This window comes from Radiomyces spectabilis, assembly GCF_025331425.1.
Source record: "Radiomyces spectabilis strain NRRL 2753 chromosome Unknown BYT42scaffold_6, whole genome shotgun sequence".
NCBI lineage: Eukaryota > Fungi > Mucoromycota > Mucoromycetes > Mucorales > Radiomycetaceae > Radiomyces > Radiomyces spectabilis.
The window spans coordinates 1,589,015-1,611,751 of NW_026251931.1; the positions used below are offsets into that span (position 1 = coordinate 1,589,015).

Consider the following 22,737-nt stretch of genomic DNA (forward strand, 5'->3'; position numbering starts at 1 on the left):
GAGGGTACTTCCCTTTTCTAGGTAACCGGAGAACGACGCAGCTGAAAGCGACCGTACTTGATATCATGACCTGTTACTTTCACGAGCTAGTTGAACCAACAAAATAAATTAAGTAATGGATATCTATCAATTTCATATAATTTATTCATGCAAGATCAAATACAGAGAAAGACGGCCCCAACTGTATGTATAGCGTAAACTCTGGATAAGGAGGGAATATGGAAAGGTACAGAGAATAAACAAGAGCTGGCAAGAGATTTCATGATGGTGTATGGACAACATATACAAGTGGAAGGAATGTATGAAGGGATTTAAATTGCACGGTCAAAGGAGGGAATAGTAGAATATAGACTATGCTGAAACGGCATTTCCGAGGTTGATGGCTGCTGCGGTTGTGATATGGCCTGTGATGGCACGACTGACGGACTGAATGATTGCTGCTGGTGAAGATACATGTTCCAGTCTGTCCAGTTGACATTGCTCGGCTGCAGCTGAGCCGCCGAGACCATCGGTGCCGGTTCCGTGGCCATATAGGGGACGGGTTGGGGCGATAATATCTGCTCCATCATTGGAGATTCGATGGAGGCAGGCGTTGCCATGATATTCTTGTGATAACTCGAGGCCATAGAAGATGATAATCTTGGAGGCAAAGCAGTGATTGATAAAGGGGAAGCGGTCATGGGAAGTGGGCTGGACGCATAATGAGTGACTGGGCCGAAAATATCCGACGGAGGAGCTGTGTAAAAGGAATGACGATGCATGGTATGCCAGTGTGATGCGAGTGGATCGGATAGGGTTCCGGAGGGATCGGAATGGGTGGACATGAAGCGGTTGACAAGCGGTTCGTGAGCAATCAAGGACTCTACTTGACGTCGCGTTCCTGGTGGAATGTACGTGTTGAACATGGATGGATGTGGCGTGTGTTGGAACCATTTCGATTTCGGTATCTCTTCTGAAGCAGAGTATTTATGGCGAGTGATATTGCGCGACCGCTTATTGAGCAACGACGCCACCTGAGTACTCGGCAACGGTGAAAATTTCGAACTCGTTATCGCCGTCTTGCCTACAGCGCTGCTTAGCTTGATGTCGTGAACAATGATCATCATGTTCAATAGTTCATAAGCTTGACGCGCTGGCGCTAGTGTCTCGTGTTGTTTGATGAGGGCTAGTGATTGCTGCAACGCGGTCAGTTTTTCGGAAGATGCACGATCTTTCAACAGAGCACTCAGCAGCACGAGTGAAGACTGGAACATCGCATACACAAAGCATGTCGGCAAGCAGAACGATGAGTATACTTCTGGGGTTGCCTTGAGACTCGGGATTTGTTTGATAATATCGTTCAAACTGGCCGCGGAATCTGCACAAGGCTGCCACGACGCGATTTCAATGGCATTCTGTTCGTTGATGGACTGCAACATGGTCAATTCAAGGAAAGGACGATGTGCCAATATTACCGCAGTATGGTAAAAGATGAGTAACGGAACTATGAATGTACGTATACGTGTGTACGATTTTGATAAGTAGATTTCCTTGGTTTTATTTTGCGAATCAAAAAAATTACCTTTCTGGGCTGACGACAGCTCGACCCCGTTCAGGGGTTCGTCCAGTGATGCTCGCCACTGTTTTAACCGGCGATCAAAAACGACAAGGATAGTGGGATCATCTAGACCCGCGTTGATGTTGGCATGCTTTGCTTTCGGTGCGTAAAGTGCTTTGAGTACACGACCGAGAATTTCCGACAACTTGATAAAAAGCAGGAACGAATGATAAATAGGTGTACTTTCTTCCAATATTGGCAAGCCTGCGTCGGAAACTTCGTAAGGAGACGGTAACTCGGTATCAAAATCGCGATCTAATATCGTCAATGGTTTGCCTGCGCGCGCACTCATCCAACGATCCATTACGTAACAAGCATAGAAAACGCGGTGGCGTGTTTCAATTTCGGAGGCGGGCAGCTTCCAATGGGCACACGAACGATGTAAGCCGAGGTCTTGTGCCATCCGGATAGCACTTCCGAGAAGGTACCATTGAAAAGAATCCACATCACCATCGTCCAAATCAAGATACAGGGTCATCAGTAGAGCCGCTTGAATGTGACAGAGCCGCGATTGCGCAGTATTACGAAGACGCTTGAATACCTTGGCGGCATAGAAACTAGCATAATCGGAAGCACTTTCTACCAAACTTGGAAAGTGCTGTGAGGCAAACCGGAAGGACAAGGCTAAAACGGCATGGAGTAAAATATGGTTCGTCGCAGGGCTTGTTGTGGGTTGGTGAAACTGAGATAGGAATCGTGGCTTGTTAATAACAGGCAAGAATGAATGGATATGGCTAAAGTAACTATATCGCCAAAAGAAAATAAAAAAACAATAAATACAAATGCGACATCCCCAGTACGAGCAGTTGGTGTGACAGAAAAATCGATGACTTACAGAGTAATCATTCTGTTGGACAAATTTTTGCTCAGTTTTTTTAGAGTATCCGTTGGGAAACGATGGTGTGAATATGGTTCATCAAAGACACCCGAACGCATGGAAATACCGACATTCAATCGTGTACCAGATTTTCCAGAGGCGGATCGTCCCGTACGTACAATCATCAACTCGCTCTGCGACATCCTCTGCAGAACCACATCGTCACGGCCCGGCCATGCTATGTAAGACTTGGATTTGAACACTTGTTCATCGAGTAATGTATTCAGACCGGCGGATTTCCCGGCGTACTTGAGCGAATCATAATCTTCGATACTGAGATCGGCCAGTTTCTCTTCCAACGTTACGGATCTATCGGCAGCATGCGGGTCTTTTTGGTTGGTTTCTTCTTCGCTGTAATTGTCATTGTCATCATCATCATCTTCTTCTTCCTCGTCTTCTTCGTTGACGTCGTTATGATCGCCATCGGTATCCTGCGCAGATTCACCTTTCAGGTCGTCCTGACCATGGTGATCTTGTCGTTTACTGATGAGTTGATGCGATGTTTCATCTCCGAAAGCGAGATGTTCAGCTAGATTGACTTGGCCGTGAAACCGGAAATCATCCTGTTCCAATTCCTTGATCGATAGTTGGGTCAATTGCGTTAATAAAGCTTCCATCTTTTTACAGCGCTTTTCAAGATTCTCTACGTAGCTAGTGGTTCAGATCAGCATTTGTTCACACTTGAATGAATCGACCGAAAGTGGGGGCGGGGTTTCCTTACACACTAGGAGGTCCACGCTTTTTGCGCACCGTCTGGAATTCGCATATGTAACCCCACTATCGAATGATGTGAGTTAGTTCTATCGAATGAACATGGGAAACTTTTGATAGATGATGTATTTACCGCTTTACAGTTGGAACAAGGGATCGATGTATCTGCATCACAGCGGGATTTACGTTTGCGACAAAAATCACAGCTACGTTTGGCTCTAGTTCGTTTTAATTGATGAGTGGTAGGTGTAGGTGTTGATGGATCGTCAAGGTGTGTAATAGTGGGATTAGAAGGGTAAGGGGAATAGCCATTCATCTAACATGAATTGGTAAAAAGGAAGAGCTGAGTGAAAGAGAAGAATATTTATTCATCTTCCGTCCCAGAACTTATTTTGTATTCGCGCTTTTTTCGAAGATAGGCAAGGCCACGTGCCTGACCTTTTACGTGAACACTGCCACCCGTGATTGGATGAGTTTCACTTGCAGACAGCCAGAACAGTGCATTTTTTGCAGAACCAAAAATTTTTCAACGAGGCCCAGATCATTAACTTATACTAACACCATTTTACAAACTTAATGATGAAACTAAAAAGAAAAAGCAAGACCATCATTCTCAGAGAGTGTAGTTGAGCGGAAGAGTTTTTCTTTTTTGCTGTTGATTTTTTTGGTGTGATTACCGGGTATTCTCACAATTCCTTATTTTTTAAGACCATGCAATCATGATGAGATCAAGATTTCACAATTGCCGATAAGCAGAACAAATAGATCACACAATTGCATGGTCCCAATTCATGAAAAAAAGAGCTGTCAAATTTTTTTTCTTCGTTGTCTGAATATCCAGATTTTTACTTCACGGGTCTAACTATAAATATCCCCAATAAACTTTGTTCTGACGATAACTTTAGTATTTTTAGAAGACTTATAAACCGGAAATACTCACTTTAGCACTGTTCACAATTCCAACTATAAACAAATAGAAAAGTGTGAAAAGAATTTGAATGATACAAATTAGAGTCAGTGATCACAAAACTTTATATTACATGCTCGCGGGAGGCTGTATCACCGCTGTGAACCAGACTTCTTACCTTCTTCTGATATCTCCGACATTTTAGGTTTATACCAACCCAAAGAAAACCGTGTGTGTATGACAGACGTCCGCCTACAATTGTATGATACCACTTTTGTTTTATAGTTCTATCAGCTGCAATTGCCGAGTAACCTGATAAACCGAACACCTATTGGCTTTGAAAATGGAGTGAACGGGTTTTTATGAAGACATCAAAAAGTTTGGAAAAGCGACATTTGCCTTTCGATATTTGGCAACAATTTATGTCTCCTTTCATGTGCCGGTGAGATGCATATGCAATTGCCTTTTCAAGCTATCCTCTCGTCATTTGGGGCAGGCTATTTTCTTGCCCATTCTATTTACTTCCAGGCTTCAACTTTCTTATTTTATCGCACATGGTCAGCTGTCATTTCTATGCTTTCCCTTGTCAGCGAATGAAGATGACTACCCTACCCCACGTGTCGTCTCTTTTAGGTAGTGAAATATGTCAACAAATGAAGCAATAAGGATGGACACCATGGTATTCCCATCTTTAAATATCACCGCTGCCACAAAGAGCCACTTTGCAACCCAAGTAAATTGTCAAAAAAAAAAAAATTAAAGAGGTGCATCTTATGCCGAATGTGTACACGTTTCATATTGCGCTCCCCGGTCTGTGGTCATTGGTAAGCTAAATGAACTTAGCTGTCCAAACTTTGGTAACATAGCTCCAAGGGAACAAAGAAGGAGCTCGTTCTGTTGTGTTACAGCATGGAGGAAAACCTCATCCTCCCCTCTGTGTGTGGCAATTGGTGAAATCCAGTCATTTGCAATTGGATGAACACGAACCCAGCTCCGCAATTTTTTCACGTGACTGCAAAATTTTTTGGTGCGCGTTGTCCGCTTGATGTGAGAACACCGAAAAGCATCAGTTGCCTGTTGCTTTTATTGTTCGATCCAAGCCTCTTGACTATCACCCGATGGCCGCTCCGATCAACGAATATACACTGGAAAATAATACTGTCTTTTCCATTGAAGGCAAAGGCTTAAAACTCAACACCGCCGATGATGTGCAAGCCTTTGTCGACACCATCAACCAGATGGATAATTTGCAAACCATTCGATTCAGCGGGAATACTTTAGGTGTCGAAGCAAGTCAAACTTTAGCTGCGGCACTGAAGAATAAGACCAAGTTGAAGGTATATCTTTTTTTTATTTTAGTTTTTTCCCTTTGCTGGTTGACCACGAGTCGTGTCGCGCGCCCACTCACGATTCCTGTAGACGGCTATCTTATCTGACATCTTCACTGGACGCTTACTGTCGGAAATTCCTTTGGCATTGAAAGCTCTGTGTGATGCCTTTGAACAAATCGAATTAACCGAACTCGACTTGTCAGATAACGCATTTGGTCCTGCCGGCGCTGAACCCTTGATCGATTTCTTGTCCAACTCAAAGTCCTTGCAAACTCTTCGACTTAACAACAATGGTCTCGGCATCGGTGGCGGCACCATGATTGCTAAAGCTTTACAGGCTTCGGCTGATAAGGCTCGTGCTGAAAACCGTCTTTCTTCTCTTCGTACAATCATCTGTGGTCGCAACCGCTTGGAAGATGGTAGCAGCAAAGCCTTGGCAACCGCTTTTGCGTCACATGGTACCTTGGAAGTCGTTCGTATGCCTCAGAACGGTATTCGTCCGGATGGCATTAAAACCATCGTCGGCGGTTTGGCAGAGTGCAAGGGCTTGCGTCACATCGATTTGCAGGATAATACCTTCACCGCCAAAGGTAGCAAGGCCTTGGCCGGTGCGTTAGTCAACTGGCCTAAGTTGGAAGTGCTCAATGTCGGGGATTGTCTTTTGTCGAAGCGCGGTGGTTTGGCATTGGCGGAAGCTTTGCAACAGGGTCACAACAAGAATTTGACGCATTTGCATCTCCAGTATAACGAGATCCAGGCAGACGCAGTAGAGGCACTCGCTTCGGCTGTCAAGAGTCATTTGAAGGATTTGGTGCACATGGATATGAACGGCAATCAATTTGACGCAGAGGCAGATGTTGTGCAGACATTAACGGACGCGTTAGCGGCTTGGGATCACGAAGATGCTTTGCTTGAACTGGACGATATGGAAGAGCCTGACAGCGACGAAGAAGAAGAAGAGGAGGAAGAAGAAGACGAAGAGGATGAGCTTGTTCAAGAAGCTGAAAAAGCTGAAGAAAAAGAGCCGCTATCAAAGGGCGATGATAAAGCCGAGGAAGATGAGTTGGTGAAGCAACTTAAAAACACGCATATCTAAAATCATGTATACACATGTACCACTTTATAAATCCATGATTAGCTTTTTTGTTTTTTGTTTTTTTTTTTTTTTTTGTATCATTTCAGTCTCTTTTTTTGCGCCTCATAAAGTCAGCTAGAAGCGTCGTTGTCTGTGGTATTGATTGTTCTACGGTATACATCTAAATATATCATACGGCTAAAAGAAGGGGGGCTGGGGGATTTTCGGGTTGCTCCGTCCTTGTAAAACAAAGAACGAATAATCATCGTCTGTGGTCCACACTTAAGCATAACGAAAACTTTTGTTCGCTGAATTTGGGAATTTTGTTGCCTGTGCAGTTTTAGATCTGTTGGTCATAGTCATATCATTCTCGCGGGCAGAGTCATTTCGAGACAGTTAGGAAGGGCATGGCCGGATTTTTAAGAGACCGACAATGAACCAGCCTATTACATCAGGAAGCAAGGACAATGCTGATATAAGGAGTCTAAGAGTCTACTCAACACGGACCGAAAGGAAACACTGGTTGGGGCCTTATGCGTCTTCACGTTGGGACCCCTTCGAGGATCTTTTTCTTTTTGTTTGGGCACCAAAAATGGAAATTTTCAAGGGGAAAGGCGAAAGTCACGCGTTCAAGAGGGGCAGGCGCAAACTTGTTGCCAAAGTGCATCTTCTTCTGAACAAATGCAGAAATGAGGACAGGAACACTGACAGGAAGAGGATTGCATTCTGTTCGAAACCCATTGTCCGAACCTTGGAGCGGAAAATTCGTAAAATTGACCAGCAGCATGCCAACTACACACAGATTTGCTCATGTGAATACACAAGATGACTGGATATTCGTCGGTCAGCCATGAGGAAGAAAGTCAAAATGATACGGCGAAGGCTGCCTTACAGCATTGACGAAATTGCCAGAGGCAGGCTCTTGGATGGACAATGAAAAGCAAACCATTCATGACAAGCAGGTGACCGAGCTGGCCCTATCTTCTGTCTGCAATCCGTTTCCGTCAGACGTGTTTGACGAGACGGAAAGCGCTTTTCGCCCCTCATATTCCGCACCACTGCAGACAATTGGGCGGCAAATGTTCATGGCCTGATTGAAAACCGACTGACGACGCTTCGTACGATGACCATGAACGACAAAGGCGAGCCGCGCGTCATCGATTCAATGTTGGCTACCATGCACAAAGCCGAATATCATATGTGCGAAAAAAGCGAACGTCGGAGCGATATGTACATTGCGACCAAAATGCTCGAAACGACTGCACAAAATTTGGAGCTATGAGATGAGCACCACGATTCGGAGCTGACCGAGGATCGTTGCGTCGCTTCCCTATTCGATTTGGCAATACCACTGTCAAGCTAGCGGATGGCGAACACGTATATAGCGCCACCAAGGATGCCAAGATATGAATCAGGCGTATGACGATTGGAATCGTCATCCACCGCATACAGCCGAAAAGTTAATTTATTGACGGTTGTGAACTTGCAACAACAGCGCGTCGAAATCAGTGCGTCCGAATGGAAAAGACCAAATGTCGCGCTTGGCATGGCGGTCAAACAACAAACCAAAAAACGGGGCATACAAAAGAAGCACTATTTCTGGATGTCAACTTACGTTTTCCACATCCATTTTCATGCTGATGCCGCTTCAAACCAAGAAACGGGGGCGTACAAAAGAAGCGCTTATATCTTCCACACCCATTTCCACGCCGCGCCCCGTCCGCGGCAAGAAATGAGCGATACATAAAAAGCGCTTATATCTTTCAGTGCACTTTCATGGCGACGCCCCGTCCGCGGCAAGAAACGGGGCAATGCAAAAGAAGCACTTTTCTCAATGGCAACTTACGTTTTTCATATCCATTTTCACGCGACGCCTCCTTCAGACCAAGAAACGGAGGCGTACAAAAGAAGCGCTATGGCAAAAGAGGGGTAAGCAGACCTTTTCAGATGATGGAATGTGGACTATCTGAAAATTAATTCTCCTAATAGCCAAAAGCGCAGAACAACAAGCCGGGAAATAAGGCCAAGGCCGGGCCAAAAAAGGGGGACCAGAAGGGTCCCCATGGTGTCCTAAACCCGAAGACCACGCCATGACCGAATAATCTCTTATTTATTTCCAACCCTTTTCGGTTTTCGGCCAATTGGCAAAATAAAAGTCTATTTTTGAAAAAACCGTGCAGTCTTTGTGAGATCTTTTTATTGCCCCATTAGATATATCTGGCGGGCGACATGGTGCCTGCGAATACTTGACAATTAACACATTCTGATCTTTCAGGGGATACCGTTTTTGGCTGTGCAATTTTGTTTACGTCGCTTCATTATTTATTAAGGCAACTGTACAGATATAGTACGCTTTTTTTCGTTTACGAACGTTTTTTATGGATATTTATTTATAATGCGCGTGCACCAGAGGTTAGAAACGGACCAAGCGTCACAAATGGAACAAGTGGTAGTAAAATAAGCCGATGCAATACAATCTCCTTTGATACTATGGTACCCAAATGGTTTGGCAGGACAAGGCGCCTCAATTCCAAAACCAGATTTCAACTGCCCATTCCCTTTAGGTCGTCGTTGCCAATCCGAGGCTGCAGTAATGGGACAATGTATCTCGTGATCAGGGTAGTCTCTGAGATATCGGGGTTGATGGGATCCATGAGAAGATACTGCAGAAGCTGTACGGCCGGCACGATCAGGCGTTTGTTGATATTATCATCCATATTGCTTGTCAGGTAGAGGATGGATACGAGATGCTAAGCGATGTAGATCGTCCAATTAACAGGGCGAGGAAGCTTTCCAGGTGCAAGATTTGGAGCCAGGAATGACAGCAGCTTGCATCTTTTTTTTTTTGTGCTCGGTTCAGGTTTGCGGTGGAAAATCCGAGACAACCAGATGAACAAGAGTCGCTGAGATACTCTTACCACGTTACGTTTGAATGGTTTGAAGTCATCGGTGTTCAGGTCCATAGAAAGATTGATATCCGAGTCGCGCAAACACTAGGACTTAGGATATAGGCGAGTATCACGGATGTCGCAAAATTGGTCGCTCGTGGTTTCGCGCATCGTAAACATCGCAGCTGGCAACGAGTTTCACGGCTGGCGAACAAAGCGAGCTGATCGATCGAAGGCAGCTGCTGGATGGTGCGCAAAGGTTTACTGTCATACGCAAATCGAGGTATCCTGCAATGTGGATCTTCCCGTGCGTTATCATTGTTAAGACTCCATGTAACATCTATGCTTGCATATCGAGAAAACATGCGGCTTGACAGTATAGCTCTTGCGACCATGCATTTTGGCGACATGATGACTCCATAGCCGCTCAGCACGATCACCGATGTGATAATTGATCCGCTTCAACACGAGCTCCTAAAGTTCGCGCGGCGCGCTGAACTGGGTGAAGTTCTGTGAAATGCCAATGCTTGCTGCGATGCCCTCATCCTTCTGTTCGTATTTGACCGTCACATCAATAACTGCATCATCGTCAACGCTTCCGTTCGACCAGATTCGATCGTCCTCGAGAACTTTTCACCCTCCGCACCCTCTTCCGTACCGGTCGCGCCAGTTCGATCTGTTGCCATGTCATATACGCTCTGAGCAATCTCGATGGTTTTGGGCAATTATGTCACCAGGAAACTTGCTTGCCGAGTTCCAAGAATTAAGGTTCTGTTCAAAGGTTTCGGATATACAGTTTGTTCCCGAAAAATGGAACCATTGCTTTGTGAAGGCGGTTGTTGTTTTGAAGAAGAAGAATTGAATCAATGAAATGATGAGATGCATGTCAGATACTGTACTAGTGTCAAGTTGTTGGAACCGACAAAATCAAAGACATATTCTTGCATCTGATGAAATTTCAATGAAATATCATGCGTTGTCAACTTGGAATGGGATCACGACCAGGCGCTCGTAACCGTAACGATATTTGTAATGGTGCAATGGTGGCGAACTATCGCTTGTTGGTGGATACGTCTTCAGATATTGAGTCCACTTGCAGATCCGTGACATCCGACGCGTTGAAAAGTTCGCGATACACCCTGGTGGCCGGACAGTAGGTGGTTGTGGCATTCTTGCAATAGCTGTAACGTCTCGCCTTTTTGAATAACCTGACGACACTCCTCCACATCCTTGGTTCGTCGATATAGTCGGTGGTTAACCCAGATGTATTGTCGAGCCACGGCATCACGTCTGCTATCAATTGTAGCTCGAATGGATTCTTCTGCGACGGCAAGTGGGTCGATCAGCTGGCGCAGTTTACGTCCCGCAGGGTGTCCAGCTGTCGCGAGTGTATCGATTGCTTCTTCATGAAATGTGTCGATTGCAATTTTCTATGTTCAAAGATTAGTAGGATGAATGGGAAACATATCAGGTACATACTGGCCGTTTGAAGTTGGCCAGCCTCGGCATCGTCACATCACACCAAACCCGAAAAAATTCCAACAGAACGTCGAAGTATTTCCCGCCCTCTGCTTGCGTTAAAGGCCGCCGTTCTAATTTCAAAGTGGGCCTTCCTTCTTGCTTGGACTATAGGCAGAGGATCGTTCTGATTTTTCTTCGCAATGAATGAACGAAAGATGTCTGCGCAGACGCAGGAGAAAAATGTCATGCATGGCAAATGATGACGTGAGCTGGCAAATCATATTTCTCGATCTGCCAAAAAGAACATCTCACCACTTTTCTGTTCGAGGTGCTCCAGGTGGAGTGACTATCGGAGTTGCCGCGCTTGCTGGAGATATAACATTGATTGAAAGTTACTTAGCCATGAAGATCTTTTTATATTTTTCCATTCTCAACGATCCAACGGCCAAGGTGTCCACTTGTAGTAGCCTCGCGAGGTTCAGTCCCCTGGCGCCCATGAGTGAAAATGATTGGGCCTTAGAGTTACTATGCATATTGGTTTCCGTGTGTATTGGCCATCATGAGTAGCGTATGCCTTATCTGTACTGGTTCGGGATACTAATTATAATCAAGGCAAACTGCAGATATCTGAGGTCGTCCAACGACTACTCAACATCTTTGTCTAAGTCCAACACTCAAGTGCTCGATGACTCTTGCTAGACAACCTTATACAATCTATTTAAAAATAAAGAAGTTGAAATTCATCATGGTGTCTGCCCTTGCGATATGACCCCGCTCTCTGTTTTTTTATCATCTTAAAGAATTTCTGAAATAGCCCAGTGAAGTCTTGGCCATTTTCCAATTGCGACCCATTTATTTCTGATGTAGGGGACCACGGTACCAGGGCGAAGCTGGCCAAGTCGGAAATAAAGACGTTCCTGAAATCACAATGACGTCTTTCGACTTCCCAGCAACCAGCGCCGCATCAAATGGTGCCCGCACTCTCGTTTGCCTTGATCTGCATCGATCAGAAACTTTGGCCAGCAAGGGAGGGCAGCGTTTGTCTACCGGTTCGTCTGTTGCGTGTTAACCGAAGGTTGGCGCACGTCAAATTACCAGGATATGGATCCATGTTGCTACATTATTCTTTTTCCTGGACTCTCGAATGGATATGCAACCTGAACTTGAGTGTTTGTGGCTAATGGAAGCGGAGATCGTCCACAGACGGAAGCGTTCACGGATGATTAGAACATAAAAAAAAAAACTCAGATTTGTGAACGCATATTAAAAAGTCTTTTTCCGGGAATAACAGTGTTTTTTATACCATTCTTGGGAAATGATATTCATCGGAACGGAATTTGCGGTGAAAGCTGGAACCAATTGCCGTTGTGTGCAACACACAAAAAGAATGACTCGACGTTCAGGCAAGGCGGAAGTCAATACAAAATCGCTGATTTCATGGGAGTTTTATGAACTCCGTCTTTGGCAAATCACCATATTGCTTTTTTTGTCCCTTTTTTTTTTTTTTTTTGTCTGGGCCGTTCTGCACTTTTTTTTCATTGTCCTCTTAATTCTAGATATCCCAGTTTGACTGAGAAACGATACTTATGCGACGGTATATCATTGTATACTGTACTGTATATCTGTTACTGAATGTCGCACTCTTGAAATCGTCGACGGCATGCCATGCACAACCGACCCCTTTTCCATTAACTTCGTTGTCGAAATACCCTGCCGTAATGCGGACGGTCGGCAATCTCGACTCGAAAGGAGTTATACAACGCCGTGACAACGACAAAGACGACGACGACGACGACAAAGGGAAGAAGAAGGATAAGGACGATAAATCCCATAATGAGAAAAGTAGCACCAAAAGCAGCAAAGACGATAAAGCAGAAACTACCGTGTATAGCGGTGCCACGACCATTCTAATTATGCCTAGTTCTGATCCTAATCAAGTCTATAACGATAATGAACCTTATGCTCGGCAGAAAGAACACAGCAGCAGCAATGACAAATCGGTATCTGATCCAAATAAAAAGGACGACAATGACAACGACGATGGCACCATTGCTGAACAGTTGCAAGAGGATCAGGCCGCTCTCAAACGAATGATCATGATCTTGTCCCTTGTAGGAGGGTTGGCCGTCGTTGCTGCCGTGGCTACGGTGGTAGTTATCTCGCGAATACGATCACGGAAACGAAAAGAACAAAAGAGCGAACAAGATGACGATGGAGATGAAGATGGCGACGACGACGTTGACGACGACGATACAAGTACGCATCCGGACACGCCGGAGCATGAAACAAGATCAGATCCCGAAATTCATGCTATTTCCCACAACCCAATATTCACACTACAACCTTCGGCCCCTCCAGCTTTGGAAATCACCCATCACAATATGCAAAATCACGATCGTCACATCATATCAATGACGATGCAAACCGCGCCAACCATGCCTTCAGCGCCGACTGCAAAAGACCTCGAAGACAGTTGTGACCATTTTATCGGCACTGGATCGAGCAGTGCGTCTGCAGATCCACACACTGGTTGCTCCCATTGTCATCATCTTGCCGCAATATCACCACCTGAAATCCCTCCACCTGCCTATACACCCACTGCTCCCCCTGTATATGCCCTGTCGAACGAAGAACTGCTGGCGATGGAAAGTGCGATCCTTGATGACCGATCAACCTCGGCTTTACCTGCTACCAATTTTCAGTCCGATCGATCTCATTTCACAACACTCCATACTTAAAAAGCATTTCACAGCCCGGCAGATCACAATGCTATAGAAACTAATAGCCGGGTGTCTCTCCATGTAATAATCTCTGTATACCCATATCCTCTTTCATCTACTTTAGTTTTTTTCTACGTCTTTTTTTTTGAATGCGGCTAATGTGTGGGAACTGATGTTGTTCATATGTTCTTCAATTGAAGGTAATACGAGCTTGCTCGCAAGCGATATGGGGAACTCGTGGTATTGGTGACCTGTATAGCGCTATGGAAAGCACGTTTTTATTACCACAAGAAGCTCATTGTGCGAATTAAAAATATTTGCTGGGCATCTAGAACATCACAAACTGTGTCGATCTCCTTAGCTTGAATCTTGGAGGAAGGGATGCTGCCCCAATAAGCACCTACAGCTGGACTGAATAAAATGGACTATTCATTTCAATGACACAAACAGCTTTTCGAGAAACTTTATAATGCTTAGCAAGGAGACTCATAAAGGAGAAGCAACGTCCCGGTGCAGAGGTGAAAGAGCTCCTGAGTGGGCAAAACAAAAGATTCCGTGCTCTCCTTGCTCCTCGAACATATCCCCTCATTTTCTAATTTTTTTTTCTTTCGTTGCTACTGGTTATAAATGCACGTTTTTCTTGGTAACAGTTGCTTTCTTTTAGTCACTACAATTTATCATGCTCGGCTACAAAGTATTATTTGCCACGATCGGTCTCCTGCTCGTTGTCTCGGTCAATGTTGAAGCCAAAGGCCATGTATACGTACACTCACCATTTGCGAAGCGCGACTGTCAAATGGGTTGCCCAGACGACTCATGCGCAAAAAAATGCGGTAACTCTGGTGTCGACAAGGACTTAAGAGTCGTTTGTTATGAAGGTTTCTGTTACTGTGGTTTCCAACCCTAAAACGACCATTGCTTTCCGGCTGCCCCGCCCCATAAAATACACTCGCTACACTTTCTCTTTGTACCAGTTTGCATTTACCCATTCAAACTTTGTTATTTAGCCCATCAAAAGCGAATAAATAACTTTTTTTTTTTCTGAATGACATTGTCAACACTGACAAACAGCTCAGTCCCCTTACTTGATACTAGTCCAAATTGCTAATTTCACAGACTCTGCTCAAGGCTTGAGTTTGGACTTGAAATGTAATGCCCCCTTATCATCCGAATGTCAAGCTTTCACCGTAACAGCGAGTTTGCGCATAAACAGCCCTATTGACATCAAAATAAGGATGAAGAAGGCTTGTATCAAAGGAAACCCATCGCCGATGCCATGATCACACTCGGCAAGAAGGGCGATGTCAACGCCAAATGGATGATACAAGCGCTTTACCATTCGATTATATCTACTACGTGCGGTATGATCCATCTTTGATTGGTGTTCCATGACAGGAAAGCTCTGGAATTTGACGTGATCACTCCGGGGAGCTTCTCCATTGAAACATCAATGCGCCTCTTTATCTGTGACATCCAAGACTTCCAAGCGTTCTTAATGTCTGCTTGTTTATTACAAGTGTATTCAAATTTTACCGTTTCAGGATTTATCGAAGAGCTTCGCAACTACAGCAAAAACGAATCAACGTAAATCATAATCTTCTTTATCAATATCCCGAGACAAAAGAGCTATTAATCTAAGTTAGAGAATGAGATGGATAAGGAAACTGAAGCTTGAAAAGTAGCTATTTGGAATGATTATCAGGACAATGAAATGTTCCTACTTAAATTGGGCATTGGACATACCATATTGCTTTTTACTTTCAGGCTATATGTAATCGATAACTTGCTGTAGTTGTTAGGATAATTGAAAAAAATCGACATGTCTCCTTGTCATCATGCAGGTGATTGATTGTCTTTCAAAACGGTTGTGGGATTGTAGCCTCAGTTGACGGTAGACAGTACCTCTCTGGGTGCTGTGCTGCTAATTCTGATGTTGCTTACTGAAACGAAGTCCTTCCAAACAATCGACTGTGCCAGCAATGATATAAAGGCTTGGAAGATGGAGGCTTGCCTGGTGAAAAGAAAACTCGAGAAAATCGAATAGCTGAAGAAGGATAGAGAAAAAGGAAGGTCAGCTTCTATCGACGAAAAACGGATAGTACCATTTGATGATAATGGGCGATTTAACCGAGTCAGCTACTCGGGGAAACCATGGCAGTGACCGCTGGATTTAAGAATACTCGATTCAAGAACATTTCGATTTAAGAATTACTTTTTGGATTTCCCGACAGTGTAAGCTGTAAAATATTCCAAAATTCGATATAGCCATCAGTCATCACCCTGGGACAGAAATATTCTTAAATCAAAAAAGACTCATAGCCACGCTTTTATTATATCATGATAGATATCACATTAATTGGAGCTTGCTTTAACACTAGTTGCTCCTCATACTTTATACCGTCGTATGCTTTGCTTATAGACTTCATTGGCTGGAGGTAAGTTCATTCACGATCCCATATTGTCAGAGTAAATGTTTCTCCGCTCTTATGATTGGCACAGGTTATGATTCATCTTCTAAATTCAATATCGTATTGAAGATAGTCGAAATCTACTATGATCAGTTGCCGTTCGATTTTCTTGTACCTCGTTATCTGCAACCGATGAGCAATTATAGAATTGTCATGCCTTAAGCATTTGGCGAAGGTTGTTTTTTCACCTGGTCTCCTGGCAACACAAGTAAATCCCATCGCATGCTTTTGACCAAACTTGCAAGCCAAGTTTCCTTGACGATACTTGATCGCAGCCCTGTTAAACTGAATTTTTCTACTGACTCCTGTTATGGTCTCGCTGTCACAACCGGGTAAATTTATGATCCGTATTCTATTGCATAAAAGTTACCACATCGATTTAAGAATACTTCGATTTAAGAATCACTTTTCGTGGCTCCCGGGGTGATTCTTAAATCAAGAGGTCACTGTATGGATTATGGATGCGGCTAGAAACATAATGAAATACTGTAGTATGCATACCAGGAGCTTCTTAGACGAACAGAAGAGAGAGAAAACCAAAGATCCACGGAAAAATTGAAGACAAAGTATGGTAATTTCCTATGAATGAACCAATACACACCCCACTGATGTATGAATGATGAGTAATGTTCGCTATACCAGCTACACAGATAGGAGTATATTCGCTCAATATTATCCGATCAGGGAAAACTGAAGAAAATGAAAGGGGCATATACAGTATACTGTAACGGACAGAAAACCCGAAATTAAATGGTGCTACAGCATCGATTAAATATACATCACCTACGCAACAAGTTGGTCTAAAAATTTGCCCGAGTACTGTACTGAGGTACTGTTGCAGGGACGATGGCAGTTCGATTACCACATTTTAAGCTGTTGTGGATCTTTGCATCACTTTGCGCGAAGACAGCAACGACGCTCATGTCTCATGTCCACTTTAGCCTCTAGAGAGGACGACTTCTGTAACCCTTTTTTTTCATTTTGTCGTTTTCTTATTTCCTTGCTAGTTTATTCCAGATACGTTTTCCACAGACAATAGTAATGAAAGAATAAAGAACAAAGAAAGTGAGAGGGTAAAAACTGTTTGTTTATTCATTACATGGGAGCCGATATTCATTTAATTTTGGATATTCTATAACGATTGACGGCTATGTATTTTCAATCCAAAGGCTGGGCAACATTCAAAAAGGGATACTTCATTATCCATTTTCTTATTATTTTCAATTTCATTTTTTTTTTTATAATGATAATAACTCATCCAACCACCCACCGCCATTCCCAGTGACCCCCAGTGAACTGGGCAAGCCGAAGCTTGTTCCCCTATCCCACCCCTGAGACTGCGATGAGCTGCCATGATACCGATTTCACCTATGAACCACCCACCAATATACATTCGTTTCCCGACTTCGTGCAAGTTGTGGGTTAGGGTCCCCGATAGTGCAATTTCATAAAAATCTCTTTTTTCGTGCAAGTTGTTCTCATTTTTTATGCTTCTTTTCTTGTTATCCATGTTGTAAGAGATGCTATCTAATGGATCCAACCAAATACAGTCATTTTTTATCGCCTTTTTAAAGCGGAAAGGAATGATAGAGTAATTGGCAGCGACTTTGGCGGAGTTAAACATAGGTGATCGCCGTTGCCGAAACTCAAATATCGGCTGAAAGATGGCATGTATAGTTTATTTATTTATTTACGGAGTAAGGTACATAGTTGCTAAAATAAATGCGTTGTCATTGGAGATAGAAAAGAAAAAACTATACATGCCATCTTTTAGCCGATATTTGACTTTCGGCAACGGCGACCACCTACGTTTAACTCCGCCAAAATCGCTGCCAATTAGTTTATCATTCTTTTCCGTTTTAAAAAGGAGATGAAAAGCGATTGTACTTGGTTGGATCCATTAGATAGCATCTCTTACAACATGGATAACAAGAAAAGAAGCATAAAAAATGAGAACAACTTGCACGAAAAAAGAGATTTTTATGAAATTGCACTATCGGGGACCCTAACCCACAACTTGCACGAAGTCGGGAAACGAATGTATATTGGTGGGTGGTTCATAGGTGAAATCGGTATCATGGCAGCTCATCGCAGTCTCAGGGGTGGGATAGGGGAACAAGCTTCGGCTTGCCCAGTTCACTGGGGGTCACTGGGAATGGCGGTGGGTGGTTGGATGAGTTATTATCATTATAAAAAAAAAAATGAAATTGAAAATAATAAGAAAATGAATAATGAAGTATCCCTTTTTGAATGTTGCCCAGCCTTTGGATTGAAAATACATAGCCGTCAATCGTTATAGAATATCCAAAATTAAATGAATATCGGCTCCCATGTAATGAATAAACAAACAGTTTTTACCCTCTCACTTTCTTTGTTCTTTATTTTTATTCTGCTATATCTATCGTCTGTGAAAACTGTATCCGGAAAAGGCCAGCAAGGAAATAAGAAACGACAAAATGAAATGAAAAAAAAAAAAAAAAATTGCTAAAGGAGGGGTCGTACATTTCTTGAAGCCTAAATTACACGATAAATAAGCTTCATTGCTGAATTCGTTCCTACATTTGTGTAAACGATGCAAAGAGACCACAACAGCTCAGGGATATGGATGACAATCTCCATGGAAGCTTAAAATGGCGTTTTTTATAGTATGATCAAACGTCAATCTGACCAGGTTCAAGAATATCGATCAATTTATTGTCTTGTGATGGTTACGTTTCCAGAGCGAGCGTCGTATAGGCGATATTATGCTGACAGGACTAGATATTCGAGACATCAGGCTCAGTAATACGAAGACATAAATTCGAATAGAATGGCTAGCACCAAGCAAGTCCATCATTGTTTTGAAATGACATACTATACAAAATACCAGACCGCCGTGCCATCAACCACCTTTTCCAAAAAGAGCTCTACCCACATTGAACTTTTCTTATGGCCCCCATCTAACGTCTTTGGATAACGAATCATCATCATGCGTAGTAGCTTCAAAACAACGTGTAGGACGGTTACAAAAGTACAACCGTTTTCTTCTTCATGATGTTACGGTCCAAAAGAGCGTGTAGATAATATTATTAGAGTGTATGCTACCATATCGGGAGCTCATGTGCCTTTTTATATTTTTTCGGGATTAATGCGAGGCAAATCAGATTGCTTTTATTTCGCTGCTGGCTATTCGTTTTGTGTCGTCAAATTCGAAATTCAGATGGGCAATTTGTGTGGGTTGCTGTCGAAAAACTTCCAACAGCCGGACTTGTGACGTACTTGTCCGGCCGGGAGACTGCCAGATTAAAGTGCCCTTCGTCTTCACACAGTTCTTGCTGCTCTTTTGGGAAAAGTTAAAATCTTTGACGACGCTTTTTGCTTCTTTCCTACCATCATGTCCGGTTTAATGCAGTCGAATCGTCTTACCAAGGAGGAGTACCGTAAACAAAAGGATCTTGATGCCGCTCGTAAGGCTGGTACAGCACCAGCTGAAGTGGACGAAGAAGGCAATGAGATCAATCCACATACTCCGCAGTTTATGTTGAAAGCACCATGGTACGTCGACACCGGCAAAGTCTCCTTGAAGCATCAAAAAGCACCGGAAAAGCGAAAAGCTACACGATTCGGTTTGGAGCAAAGCTTGTGGTATGCTCGAGGCCAAAGAGCGGTAAGTAACTGGTGGAGCATTCTGGTTTTTGCTACTTGTCGAATATGGTTGGCTCACCTTGCATATATTCCATACAGGGCCCAGCAGCTACCAAGTATCGAAAAGGCGCATGTGAAAATTGTGGTGCGCTCACCCACAAAACCAAAGATTGCGTTGAAAGACCTCGCAAGAAAGGAGCGAAATGGACTGGACAGAACATTCAAGCAGATGAGGTTGTTCAAGATATGGATCTCGCTTGGGATGAAAAGCGTGATCGCTGGAATGGCTACGATCCCAAAGATCATGATAAAGTCATTGAAGAGTACAATAAGATTGAAGAAGCACGACGAGCGGCTAAAGCCTCGGAACTTGATAAGCAAGGTCCTACAACTACCTCGGAAGCGAAAAAGATTGCCGGCGCCGGTTTGTCGGACGACGAGGAAGATGACGATGAAGATAAATATGCGGATCAAGCAGATATGCCTGGACAACATGTGAATCAAAAGACAAGAACAACGATCCGTAACCTAAGGTAACTTGGAATTTTTTCTTTTATCGGCGAAAAATAGTTTGAAGGAAAGAACAACGTTTATTGACGTCTTGGCATTTTTCGTAGAATTCGTGAAGATACAGCTAAATATCTCCTTAATCTCGATACCGATTCAGCGTACTATGATCCGAAGACTCGTTCGATGCGTGATAACCCGCTTGCTGATCAAACAGAAGAAGACATTCAATTCGGCGGTGATAATGTGCTTCGATACACTGGCGATGCTCCTGAAATGGCCAAAGTACAGATGTTTGCATGGCAGGCGGCTGATCGTGGTAACGATGTTCATCTTCAAGCCAATCCTACGCAAGTCGCCATTCTTCACAAAGAATACGAGTCCAAGAAGGATTCCGTGCGAGATTCCACTCAAAAGAGCATTTTGGAAAAGTACGGTGGTGCCGAACATTTGGAAGCGCCGCCAAAGGAACTGCTGTTGGCACAAACCGAAAATTATGTGGAGTATTCGCGAACAGGAAGAGTGATCAAGGGTCAAGAGAAAGCCAAAACAAAATCAAAATACGAGGAAGATGGTAAGTAATGGGTGGAACGTTGCTTGGTAACTGGATTACTGACGGTCTGTTGTATTTTACAGTGCATATCCAGAACCACACATCAACATGGGGTTCTTATTGGGCCGATGGCAAGTGGGGTTACAAGTGTTGCCGTTCCTTTATTCGCAACTCTTATTGCACTGGTCAAGCAGGCATTGAAGCTCAGAAAGCCTCCAGTGCGCTCTTGCGGGGCAATATTGCTAGTCATTAATTTTCATCCCTCTTCATCATATTTTTCTTCTTTGTTTTCGAACCAAACCATTTGCCAATACATTAAAGAATGCTTTTGTTACCATACTAATTGAATCTGTTTTAGGCATGATTATTCATTTGCGGGTATTGCGATGGGGTTGCCGACTTTTTTTTTTTTCTACAGTGGGAGAAGATACTCCATTGTATTAGTCAAATTGGACATATCTCGTTTTTCCAAGGTGGTTGTTATAGCGAAAAGGTTAAACCATTTAGTGGCCGTTTATTTTACATGATATCACTTGGATATACGATGCAACGAAACAATGCAAGAAAATGACGTGAACTTGATAGCAACTCAGATTGACAAATATAGTAAAACTGTGAAACAACGTCAAGCGTCATTTCCCAAAACCAGCAAAGCACGCTTTGTGAACTTGGGGGTTTTTTTAAACCTTTTTTTTTTTTTTTTTTTTTTTTTTCGCAACTTTCTTTTTTTTTTTCCTAAGAACTGCATACTCTGTTTTTTTCTGTTCTTCCTTGGTTATATAATACGCTGATGTATAATCAACCGCCCGTTGCACCATGGGATATTCCCGCTACTGTCAATCCACCACCGGCATATAACCGACGGCGAAGTTCGTCTTTTGATATGTCCATGTTTAGGGCTCCTTATAACGGATCTTTGAAACCACCAGCTATTCCAACCTCGGTTTACGAAGAAGTATGTGTAAATGTATAGGTTGCTTCTTTACTAATACTAAAAAACTTCTTTCAATAGAACCCGGCGCTATCTTATTCTCCCTTATCCACCACTTCCACCGATTCCAATCTCATTTCTCCACCTCAAACGTTTCTATTTCCAGATTTATACGACGATGCAGTCATGTACACATCTTCGTCGAATACGGCCAAGCGTCGCCGGCGATCATCCTCAGTTCCGCCTACGTTCCGCAGCTTTATGGATGCCAAGAACATTTCAAACGTTGAAGCTCGACATCAACCGTACTACCCTCTTGCGAATGCAACTCCGCAGCTCACATTTGCACAACTGCAAGTAACCGATCCCACGCCACGTTCCAATCGACGCAATCAACCTCCTGCTCCTCCTGTACCGATAGAACGAATCAATCGACCAGCACCATCCAAGAAACCGGCTACCCTCAACCAAGCTGAAATGGATGAGCAACTGTTGAAAGCCAATTTCGATGATATCACAGTGACCGAATTGAAAGAAATGCTGCGACAACGCGGATTACCGGTGAATGGGAAAAAAGCGACTCTCATTGAACGTTTGCAGAACGCCAGACAAGTCCTCTTGAATATGCACAGTATCAATCACAACGTTGCGCGCATGTCTATTTCAACTCCGCCGAATCAAGAAGCAATACTGCCTACTCAGGACAGTGGTGGATTCGATATGAATGGTAAGTTAGCGTTTTGTTCAATGTATTCAACCACTGCACGAGGCCCCTGACGGATTCCACGTTTTTGGTAGAATTTTTCGAATTCGATCCCCCGGGTAATTCCAAAATGAATGCTATGGAAAGTGATATACCAAACGGCTTACCGTCGCCCAAACAAGATGACCCTCCTCTAAGTTTCACTGCAGACAACGTTACCTGGGATCCCAATATGCTTGAAGCATTCTTAAAGAACCTTTAACTCGGTAGAACCCCTTTGAATAAGGAATATACTGTCTGGATAAGAAAAAAAAAAGTCATTAAATTTTACTTTCTACTCCTTCGTTTTTCTGGAGGATATGTTCTAATTGTTGGGATAAGGAT

The 22,737-nt window shown here is 43.5% G+C and overlaps 6 protein-coding genes across 6 annotated transcripts; 4 read left to right on the forward strand and 2 right to left on the reverse strand.

Moving 5' to 3' along the window:
- Positions 1-114: 114 nt before the first annotated feature.
- On the reverse strand, positions 115-3,577 carry BYT42DRAFT_569501 (fungal-specific transcription factor domain-containing protein). The gene is made up of 3 exons (XM_051568297.1): positions 3,196-3,577; positions 2,433-3,125; positions 115-2,340 (listed from the first exon to the last, which is right to left on the reverse strand). The coding sequence occupies exons 2-3, from the start codon at positions 3,089-3,091 to the stop codon at positions 312-314; spliced, it is 2,688 nt and encodes an 895-aa protein (XP_051423995.1). The 5' UTR covers positions 3,092-3,125; positions 3,196-3,577; the 3' UTR covers positions 115-311.
- A 1,753-nt stretch (positions 3,578-5,330) lies between these two features.
- On the forward strand, positions 5,331-6,519 carry BYT42DRAFT_495498 (uncharacterized protein; the record flags this gene model as incomplete). The annotated part of the gene is made up of 2 exons (XM_051564365.1): positions 5,331-5,429; positions 5,512-6,519. The coding sequence occupies 2 exons, from the start codon at positions 5,331-5,333 to the stop codon at positions 6,517-6,519; spliced, it is 1,107 nt and encodes a 368-aa protein (XP_051423996.1).
- Positions 6,520-10,462: 3,943 nt separating this feature from the next.
- On the reverse strand, positions 10,463-10,895 carry BYT42DRAFT_613935 (uncharacterized protein; the record flags this gene model as incomplete). The annotated part of the gene is made up of 2 exons (XM_051571790.1): positions 10,463-10,816; positions 10,866-10,895. 2 exons carry the CDS (start codon positions 10,893-10,895, stop codon positions 10,463-10,465), a joined length of 384 nt encoding a protein of 127 aa, XP_051423997.1.
- Positions 10,896-12,433: 1,538 nt separating this feature from the next.
- On the forward strand, positions 12,434-13,585 carry BYT42DRAFT_613936 (uncharacterized protein; the record flags this gene model as incomplete). The annotated part of the gene is made up of 1 exon (XM_051571791.1): positions 12,434-13,585. The coding sequence occupies one exon, from the start codon at positions 12,434-12,436 to the stop codon at positions 13,583-13,585; it is 1,152 nt and encodes a 383-aa protein (XP_051423998.1).
- Positions 13,586-19,420: 5,835 nt separating this feature from the next.
- On the forward strand, positions 19,421-20,748 carry BYT42DRAFT_495632 (Pre-mRNA splicing Prp18-interacting factor-domain-containing protein; the record flags this gene model as incomplete). Its single annotated transcript, XM_051564374.1, has 3 exons — positions 19,421-19,681; positions 19,759-20,192; positions 20,277-20,748. 3 exons carry the CDS (start codon positions 19,421-19,423, stop codon positions 20,746-20,748), a joined length of 1,167 nt encoding a protein of 388 aa, XP_051423999.1.
- A 685-nt stretch (positions 20,749-21,433) lies between these two features.
- Positions 21,434-22,692, forward strand: BYT42DRAFT_569526 (uncharacterized protein). The gene is made up of 3 exons (XM_051568298.1): positions 21,434-21,674; positions 21,732-22,377; positions 22,449-22,692. The coding sequence occupies exons 1-3, from the start codon at positions 21,510-21,512 to the stop codon at positions 22,613-22,615; spliced, it is 978 nt and encodes a 325-aa protein (XP_051424000.1). The 5' UTR covers positions 21,434-21,509; the 3' UTR covers positions 22,616-22,692.
- Positions 22,693-22,737: the final 45 nt, after the last annotated feature.